Raw genomic sequence first — 10,199 nt, 5'->3', positions numbered from 1 at the left:
GTATCAATTTGGGGTTTTTGGTGGTTAAAAAATTATTTTGAGGTAAATTTGTCACAAATGTATCAGTTTGAGATTTTTGGTGGTCAAAAAATTAGTTTGGGATAAATTTGTCATAGGTATATCGGTTTGGGATTTTTATGGTCAAAAAATTAGTTTGGGGCAAATTTATTATAGATGTACTAGTTTGAGATTTTTCGTGATCAAAATATTAATTTAGGGTAAATTTATCATACGTGTACCGGCTTGGGTTTTTCGTGGTGTTAAAGAAAAACAGTAGAGATAGAAAATGTCGTTTTTCTTTTTGGTCTCAAGAGAGAATATACCTTTGAGTTGGTGGTGTTTCTCTGATACTCCGTCGCTGACTTCGGGTACTCGCTGAGAGCAACCAGCTCGACTTCGCGATCCACGAAGACGGCGAACATGATGGCCAACACCGCCAGGCTCCGCCCCCTGGCATGGTGGGGGAGGAAGTGGACCAAGAGGGACTGGGCTGTCGCGGCCGTCGCCGTCACCGCCTTCCTCTTCCTCCTCTCTTCTCTCTCCGACGACCCTCGCCGCGACCGCGGCGCCGGAGCTCGGCTGCCGGCCGACGATCCCGCGAGCGCTGCCGATTTGGTCGACCTGACTTTGCTTCGCGATGCCGAAGCCAAAGGCGCACGTAATCTCTCCAGTCTCTGCTTCCGAATTCCATGTTCATGGTGTTTTGGTTGTTCAAGCGGATGTGCCCAAAAGAGGGCGGCGGGGGGGTGTGGTGGGGTGGGGTGGTGGGGAAGAAAAGAATGAACTTGAACAGAGGCTGAAATCGTTGCAATGTTTTGTTTGTGGTTGCAGTGTGTTTGGATGGGAGTGCACCTGGATACCATTTCTCCAAGGGTTTCGGATCCGGCTCCGACAGTTGGCTTATCCACATTGAGGTTCTCTTTTGATCATTTCTATCTATAACTTCAGAACTTGGAGGAATACTTTTGGGTTAATCTCAAAGTTCTTATTTTGGCTGTCGGGCACATTGCCTTTCATGCTCTGGGTTATCAGAGCAAGATTTCTTTTGCCTTCTTTTTGGGTTACCATACAATATTTGTATTGCTTGAAGCACTTGATTGGTCCTGGTCATGTGTAGTTGCGACGTTCCATTTGCATTGGATGGTTGTTAGGAAGTGTGTAGAAAGCCAATCTTGACGGTGGTCTGAGGGGATCGATTTTCGGCTAGGTGTAGGATCTATCCTGTCCTCTTTCTTCGATACAGAGCATGGTAACAACATAGGACTATGAAGATAAGCTGTTTCCATGAATGACAGGAATTATCTTCCACATAGGTTCGTATTCATGCATATGTAGAATTGAATATTCAATAATTTTGTAATTCAAGGTGTGTTTGAAACTGCGATCATGATGGAGAAGGGATGGAGCATAGTGATTGCCTTCTATAAGTATAAACCTCATGCGATGCGCCTTGAGGAAAAAGAAAAGATCACATGCAGTTCCACTGTCTGAGATTGGAATTGAAGTCTCATTGTCTTAACATAACCTTTTGAGTTCTCCATGCTGTTTCCAGAAGAATTTTGGTTGTCATTCAAGCTTCCTAGTGAGGGTTAATGGGTTCTGTTGCAGTCTCCACTTGTCTTTTTAGTTTTCAAAGGGCTTTGTGTTTTTGATGCAGCCTCCTTAACCTGACCTTAGTGAGTGGATGTGGGGAGAGGGATTAGCTGTTACAGCCGCTCCATAGTAGTCAGTTTGTGACTTCGGTATTTACAACACTAGCCCTCTTGAATATAGGACAAACATTGATTCTCTTTGTTTTTTATCTGTGTGGTTGTGAATACTAGTAATGTTTCCTTAGGACCTCAATGGCTGTAAACGAGACTTGTTGTTTGGGGTGGCTTCGACATGAACTTTTTACTCTTTTACAAATCTTGCGCGGCTCTCACAAGTTTGAATTTTAGTGAAAGTAGAACACCTGAAAGCTTTTAAGTTTCAAGATGTTCAAATATTAACATGTATAGAAAAGAAATCCATGAATTCATAATTTTATAATTTCTAAAAATTGTAAAACTGTTGTTTTTATTTTTAAAATTTGGAGGGAAAGTCATAAGTAGAAGAATACATAGTTTTTTGGTTTTCCAAACAACTTTTGCCAAAGTCAGAAAAGTGGTGTAGCGGAGGAATAATTTGATGTATCTCATTTGTATGATGGAAAAGAGTGTGTTTCCCTCTTGATGCCTGCAAGAGGGTGGCTCTTAAAGTTCTCAGACAATCATTTAAATGAGAAAAGATGTGTTTTGCTTGGTTGTTAGAATAATATGATTTGTTAATATATGTTGGGATAATTAAAACTAGGAAATATGAAACCGACACGTACTTACCATATGAGCTAATGACTTCAAGTTTCTTTTATTTCACTTCTAGGCAATTTTTTTTTGTGATGATCATTAAAAATGCGTAACCGACTGTAGTTTGCTTCATTAGGACCCAAATTGTAGTGGACCTGGGATTCCCTGTAATGTCACGTGTTTGTTCTCTGCCTTATATGCACACACTGAGTAAGACAAGGTCCATTTTGTATTTTGCTCCTAGTAGTTCGTCCATCATCCAGTTGCATTTATTGCGAAAAGTACAATAAGTTTTCTGAGGTTGGTGAGAACAATTTAGGTGTAAACACCTACCATCTACATTACTGGGTGGTTTCGTATAAATTACTATCAACTCACCCTAACTGGTTTTTGTTTTCTACTTCTCTATCTGTTACAAAATTCAGGGTGAAGAAGGCAAGAAATTCCTTTCTACTCCTTAACTACTGGGACTTGGCATTTAGAACCCTACATAAGAGTGACATTACCAACCTAAACTTCCAGGCTGTTGCGCTTGAAAATTTTCAACTGCATATTATCGGATTACATTGAAGATTTATGTGATAGATGTTATTTGGAAAATTGCTGACTATAAATCTTTTGGAGTTCATCAAATTAGAAGATCTTGATGGTTACATAAAATATGTTTGCTAATCATCTTCACAAAGTGCTTACAATTTGTATGTTTACTTCCTCTGGTGGTAACATGATACTTCGGATATTTATTGTTTACCCATTATCTTTTGCCTTTGAGCTTGATGCCAGGGTGGGGGTTGGTGCGATAGCTTCTCATCATGCTCATCACGGGCAAAGACTAAACTAGGTTCTTCAGCGTATATGGAGCACCAAGTTTCCTTTGCTGGAATTTTAAGCAGTGAACCTTCACAGAATCCAGGTAATTGGCTGTAAAGCTGCATCTAAATCTTTTTGGTGCTCTTTAGATGGCTGTCTTTTATACTGCTTAAGTTAGAAAAGTAAAAACCAATACTAATCCTACGTAAGAGTAAGAAGCAGTTTGTACATAATGTATGGACATTTTGCTTTCTAGATCGATGGTAATAAATAGTTTAGGTGAATATAGTGGAATAATAGGAATGTTGTAGCTTTCTTATGCTTCTGAGTTCATACGTCTATAACGATAAGCATTCTTTACCGAGGAAATTTTTCTAATGGATGCTCTTAAAGTCACATTTATGAAGCTGTCCACCCAAGTTTTTATTTAAGATGAATCATGACATTCGACCTACTCAAGGTGACAGTACCCTTTTCTTCTGATCTTACAAATGTCTTCTGCTGCAAAATAATCTCTTTTTTCTCCTGTAACTTCCTTATTTTTAATTTTAATCTCCTAAACATCTTACTCTTGGTCTGTTTCTAATTATACTCCTTTTCTTAAGTTGGTCTGTACAAAACAATCTTGTGTTTCAAAAGAAGTCAGATCAGGCTAAACTGCATGCTCACCTTTATCTAGACTTGATCATTCTACACTGAAACACATAAAATGGTTATCTTTTATTTGCCAACTTGTTCCTCATGCTCTTACTAAATCCAGATTCCAGATTAATTTTTGAATGCCAATTACGGTAAGATATTAAGTTTATGCACTGAAGGAATGATGTCTTTCTTTATCTTACGAACATATCATCTTGGTCAAAAGGTCTTTCTTGTCATCTTAAGCAGAGTCTATTGGTAGTATTCATACAGGGAACAGTGTTAGCTCAACCTGGCTGCAAAATGCGTTCTTAACAAAAATCCCTTCATATCCTTTTGCAAGAAGGAAATTCAGCTATATAAAATGATAATTTTTGGAGGGTAAACTAAATACTATTAAAACCGTACCGAGTGGTATGTCCCCTATACGAAAGCCAAGGATAGGAATCATCTTGACAATTTTCTTCTTCCTGCACATGAATTAATAACATCCCAAGCCCAAAGTTCATCTTGCACTGTATTCAAATAACCTACTTACTCCTCGAACTGCAAAAACTATAGTATGAATCTGTCTGGTCCAACTATAATCCAATAGTAAATGGATTCACACTCTCCCTCCGTGAAAAAAGCATCTATTTACCAACACTCCTAATTTCTTTTGAAGATAGCCAAAGTTGGAATACACCCCAGGTTGCTTCCAATTAGGTAAAAAGACCTTCAGATGGATTTTTTGCTTTTCAAATGGCCTTCTTTCAGAAAAGCATGTTCCATGTGACTGAGCAGACTCAAGGTTCGAATAGTAAAATTAGATTGAGAAGTTTCCGGATCTAGAACAATCCCACCAAGGATGGTTGTGCTCATCCCTCTATTGCCATATGATATAACAGTTAAAAGAATTTGGAGAAGTTTTCCACTTCTAGTCCTGAGCCTGGTGTAAAGAACTACCTGCCAAACCATCCCCCAATAGCTAGCATTTTAACAATCTGCCACCATAGCACACATGTTCTTTGCTAAGACAAGAAAGTCAGGAAACATATCTTTTAAGGGAACATCTCCTCACCCTCTATTAGTTGACAATAAGGTTCTCCTGCCATTACCCACTTATATTAAGTTTGTGATTTTTAAGTCGTCCCATCCTTGCCTTATGTGCTTCCATACCTTAACCCATGTGCTTCCTCAGTTCAAGTTGTCCATCGTCGATCGTCCAAAGCATATATTCCAATCAGCATTCTCCTCCAAAAACTAATTTAATCCGTGTTAAAATCCATGACCATTTTTCAAGCAGACCATTTGTCAAAAAATATCAGCAATCTTATGGCAAAACCTCCTTTAGGGACTGGTTGCTTTACAACGTTTTAATTGATGAAATATGATATATATATATCTCCCATAGAAATTTGTTCTAAATGCTCTCTAGTCTGTTTGCCTACAAATTGGGGTTCAGAAACAAAGAGTGAAGTAAAATGGAAGATGAGAAGGGGTGCTCTTCTGCTGAATAAGTGCACTTCTCATTGATATATTACTTCTTCCACCCGCTTTTCCTAAAATGCAATGATTGAGTCTCAGATGCCGTGTGAAGTGTATCTAGATCCCTAGAGCATTCCTAGATACCTTATTGCCAAGCAAGCTTCCTTACAACCTAGAATGCTTGATAAAACTGGCACATTAATTTTCCACCCACCGAAAGGATTTAATTGTTTCCCCAGTGCACTCTTGTCCCTGGTTCTTCAAGGTTATATACATATCCAATGGGATATTCTGTCTAATTGAAATCTGAAAAGCACTTCCCTGCAAGGGCCTAAAGATATTCAGTGGATTTTCCTCTCTCTGTTGCATTTCTCTTGCTCTGTGGTTTTTATTCTGAACTTGCTTCTATATGAGGATACAAATTGAAATTGACCCATGAAAAGTCACAATCGTTGTGTCTGTCAAAGGGGATGTGGTTATGAACATAAATAAGTGATCTTAATTTTTTCCTTTTTTTGAACTTGAAATACTTGCAACCTCTAATAAAGCATGTTCATCAGTTCCTGACCTAGAAGAGCCGATCTTTACACTCCTCAATGCATCTACCTGTTTTCTACCATATAGCAATCTTCCACAGCATAATTCTGTTGTAACAGGAAAATAGCAGCCTGAGTCATAGCTTGATTGGATGTTGGCGGCTGGCTCAGTTCTTAAACTCCCTTTCCCATAAAATCTTTATCTCTAATGTATTGAACACTTCATCAAGGAGATGCGCTAAATAATAAATCAAATGCTTTTAGTTATTCCTTTGAACTTCTGACTTTTATACAGTTGATATTGATATCTCATAGTTTTTAATATAGGCCTTCTGGGCATTTTTCAGAATTTTTTAACTGGAACAAAGTCAAGATAAGGTATTGTGATGGTGCATCCTTTTCTGGTCATCCTCAAAGCGAACCAAAGGTTGGTGTTGGTAAATTATTTGGATGGTCTGACTGTGACCTCGGAGATAATAACTGGTCATCTGGAGTACGGTCATCTGGAGAGTAACTAGTTATGTCACTTGAATAGGACAAGAAAGGAAGAATCTTCTTTAGAGGTCAGCTCATTTGGAAAGCACTCATGGATGAATTGTTATCAGCAGGCTTGTCAACGGCGCACCAGGTAGCTTTCTACTTCAGGAATCATACTTGTCTGGCTAGGTTCAAAGGTTTGGCAGGCAACTAACTATGATTGCTTAATAAAGTCGTGGGTCTGTGATGTTTATTATACTGTCTTGCTTATCCGCTGCTTTTGTAGGGATAAGTGGGATAATAGTGAACCCTTCTTTCAGTCCCATTCAGTTTGCAAATTCAAATTAATTTTTTCAGTGTAGTCCCTTAATGAAATTAAGGATTGTGGTGAACCTGATAACGAGTCTCTGCAGTAAATTTGGTCGGTTGATTGTGAGGTTTTGGGAAATCCACATATCATGGTAAAAGATAGGTTCTGTTTAGAGTAGGGTTATGTGAGGGTACTTCTTCCTTCTCTTGGTGGACACCTTCAAAAGCAGTGACGCATGTACCCTTTTTGCTGGCACAAATATAATTGTTGTTTTGCTTTTGATGCAGGCTTTCCTTACAGGATGCTCTGCTGGAGGATTAGCAACTCTTATTCATTGTGATGACTTCCGAGAAATTCTTCCAAAGGATGCAACTGTCAAGTGCCTTGCTGATGCAGGTTTTTTCCTCAATGAGTATGTTTTTTCCACCAATAATTATATGTGTATATGATACCATGCTGGGTGTAGACCATCCTATACGTACCCCTTTGATGTTTTGAAATTTCGGGAAAAAGCACATAAAGAGAATCTTTTGCAGACATGTGTTGATTCGCAAATCTGAAATTCTTTGAAGAAAGAACATTTGTGCGATGAAGGACATGAAGCTTGTTAAAAATGGTGAATAGGATAGTGCTGACATACTTTTTGCTTCTTTTAATTTTTTCGCTCGCTCAATGCATTTTCATTTACTGTTTGTGCCTATATGGCGTATAATGGAAGTCTACTTTTGTTGCTTCAGGAAAGATATCAGTGGGAATGACACTATGAGGTCTTTCTATCACAATGTTGTCCAACTTCAGGTTGTGCTTAAACAAATGCAACCCTAACTTGTGCAAATTAGTTAGAGTGAAACAATTTACGTCATTTATATTACAAGCACAATTTAATATCTTGCACGTCACTATTTTGCCTTAAGATTTGGACTATGTGCAGTGAGGTTTTAAACAAGTCATGAGATTATTGGTTGTGACTAAGTCAACTTCTTTTTTTGTAATATTGTTAGTATGGTTCTTTAATAAACAACTATTTCTTTAGATTAATAAAGATGTTTCAATAAGTTAAGGATTTTTATGTTATCCTCCCTCCCTCATCTCCCCTTTCCTTCATGATAAAGTTGATGACCATACTACCAATGTATTTTTCTTCAAAACTGCTTGCTGACGATGGCTGTCTTGCCTTTATGCTGTTGCTGTCAGGGTGTACAAGAAAGTTTAAACAAGGGCTGTGTTACTAGCAAGGAACCATCTGATGTAGGTCCTTTGTCACTTTTCCCTGTGTTTGGCCTGCAGTGTGGCTTAAGTCATCTGATATAATCTCCTTTGGCTGATGCTGTTGAAATCTGCAAATTGCAAATGCTAGTGTTTCTTTCCTGAGGAGATAATTAAAAACATAAGGACCCCAGTTTTTCTTGTCAACCCTGCTTACGACTTTTGGCAGGTAAGTCATTTTCCAGTAGACTGTGATCATCGCATCCTTTTCCTTTTCGAGTTGGAAAATCTTCATCATTCTGAGCAAGTATGACTAAGATAATTAGAATGATTTCCAGATTCAAAATGTCCTGGTACCAGATGGCTCAGATCCAAGTGAAAGCTGGAAAAAATGCAGACTAAATATTCGAGCTTGCACTCCTAGCCAGCTTAAAACACTACAAGGTAGTTTTTATTTTGTCACCAAATTTGTCTTAGCAGGCAAAGAAGGATGGGCTTTAGTAGTTCGATGCAGATCTCTTAAATTGATATGTTCACACTCATCCATGTTAAATCTTGTGAATATGCCAGAAAACTTTGTCAATGCAATGTCTTGGCACACATGCAATAGGAATTGGATTACTGGTGTTGTAGACTGGGATATGCGGCTTATCATCTGTGTTTTATCGACGTATCATCTAGAATAACTGTGGATGTGTGTACATTTAGGAACCCAGCCTTCTATTGGTGTGCGTCATGATTATCACCCGGAATAACCGGGTACATCATTGAACTTGATATGCATATCTGTATCTATCTATCTATAGAAGTGGGTATTGCTAGCATGTGGTTGCGCCACATGGCCCATTTCCATGTGCGAGCTTTACATAAAGTTATTTTTAGTTGATACTCCAGCTTATTCTATTCAATTAGAACAAATATGTGGATGATGAATTTTCTATATTGAAAATTGTATTGACTGAACTTCTAAGGGATGATGAATTTTCTATTTTGAAAGTTCTATTGACTGAAATTCTAAGGGCATAATTATGTAAAAATATCATGCATGCCAACAAAAGTAGTCTTTTATATTCTTATAAAAGGAGCACTGCTTTACTTTATTCATTTTTATTTATGAATGAGATATAATATGTGTTGGATAGAAAAAGTTACATAACATTGAGAAATATCTAGATAAAAGCCTAGTGTCAGCACTATACTGTCTGCTCTAGTGGCGGTTCCCCTGCACCTACATGGCTTTAAAAGTTAAAACGTTTATTGCTAAGTCGCGCAAGACTTATCTATCACGTAATAATCCATATCTAGGCAAGGTGGGATTAAGTAGATGTCTAAAACCTAACAATGTTCATAGAGAATAAAGCAGGTTCTGGTTATTTCATAAGTAAGGAACTGTTTTCAGTAGCTTATCTAGACTTTCTGAAGTTATTTTAATACAAGAAAAGAAAGATGAACACATTTTTAATGAATGAAGCAAAGACAAGAAACGTGAAAATATTTTAAGATCAGTAAATGTGATTTTCTTCCAACTTTGCAGCATAACATGGTTATGTCGGACAGGTTTCCGTGATTCAATGCTGAGGGCACTTAGTGAGTTCCAGAAAAGCAAGGAAGGGGGGATGTTTATCAATTCTTGCTTTATTCATTGCCAAACATGGATCGGCGAGGCTTGGCACTCATCTAATTCCCCAAGGATTGGCGATAAGGTAAATAAAGTTTAATCACGATCTGAGGTCAACAAGAACTTGCGCTCTAAACATAGACACCAACATACAACCCCATTGGCACAAATTATCTATTGGCCATTTGATTATCGATTCCTTAATTTATCAAGATCACAGTGAGTGAACATGATAGTTTAGGTGCAGTTGATGCTTGCTAAACCTGGTCAATCACTCTATTCCTCTTCCGTGGATCAATGGCATCTATTCACTTGTTTTATGCAGACAATTGCAGAGTCAGTGGGAGACTGGTACTTCAACAGAAGAGCAGTGAAGCAAATTGACTGTCCTTATCCCTGCAATCCCTCTTGCTACAACATGGATTTTTCTTGAAATTTTAAGCCTTTCATCATGTTCGATATGCATTAATCTCTGACTCCCTTGCTAGGGTTTGCGAGGACAGCGCTCCACGATCCCTATATGGAAATGAAGAGCCTCAATGGTTAGTCTTGTAAACCATGTCCAAATTGCTCACACTTGCAGGGCTAAAAGCTTGTTAGGATTGTCCAGTGGATTCAAGTGGCCTTATTCAGCCCCGACTTTGTTGTTTAGAACACCGTCGCTTTCTTTATCTTTTGCTACATTCAGGCGGCCTTATTCACTCCTATGCAGCTTGGGCTTTGCCATTTCTGTTGTACTCAGGACTGCGAACATGAAATACACTATTTACTGGCACACATGCCACAGATTGTTTTTTCTTTTTCTAGAA

General features: G+C 38.3%; 1 protein-coding gene across 1 annotated transcript; it reads left to right on the top strand.

Annotated features, from left to right (window-relative positions):
• The first annotated feature begins 290 nt into the window (after window positions 1-290).
• LOC115674171 (pectin acetylesterase 5-like) lies at window positions 291-10,199 on the top strand. Its single transcript, XM_030596498.2, has 12 exons — window positions 291-658; window positions 832-914; window positions 3,111-3,240; window positions 6,127-6,206; window positions 6,315-6,407; window positions 6,854-6,978; window positions 7,304-7,364; window positions 7,761-7,814; window positions 7,924-8,001; window positions 8,111-8,216; window positions 9,330-9,475; window positions 9,716-10,199. Exons 1-12 carry the CDS (start codon window positions 421-423, stop codon window positions 9,821-9,823), a joined length of 1,302 nt encoding a protein of 433 aa, XP_030452358.1. The 5' UTR covers window positions 291-420; the 3' UTR covers window positions 9,824-10,199.

Source organism: Syzygium oleosum, unplaced genomic scaffold (genome assembly GCF_021117445.2).
Source record: "Syzygium oleosum isolate NSW1041296 unplaced genomic scaffold, Sole_v2.1 Sole_v2.12, whole genome shotgun sequence".
Lineage (NCBI taxonomy): Eukaryota > Viridiplantae > Streptophyta > Magnoliopsida > Myrtales > Myrtaceae > Syzygium > Syzygium oleosum.
Note: the sequence above shows the minus strand (reverse complement) of the source record. Positions and strands in the feature narration are given on the sequence as shown.

Bases quoted from the DNA above. Each gene is read 5' to 3' on its own strand.
- LOC115674171 (XM_030596498.2), top strand. From the start codon at position 421: ATGATGGCCAACACCGCCAGGCTCCGCCCCCTGGCATGGTGGGGGAGG. The intron at 659-831 runs GTAATCTCTCCA...TTGTGGTTGCAG, and splicing joins TGCCGAAGCCAAAGGCGCAC to TGTGTTTGGATGGGAGTGCA. The intron at 7,365-7,760 runs GTTGTGCTTAAA...TGTTGCTGTCAG, and splicing joins ACAATGTTGTCCAACTTCAG to GGTGTACAAGAAAGTTTAAA.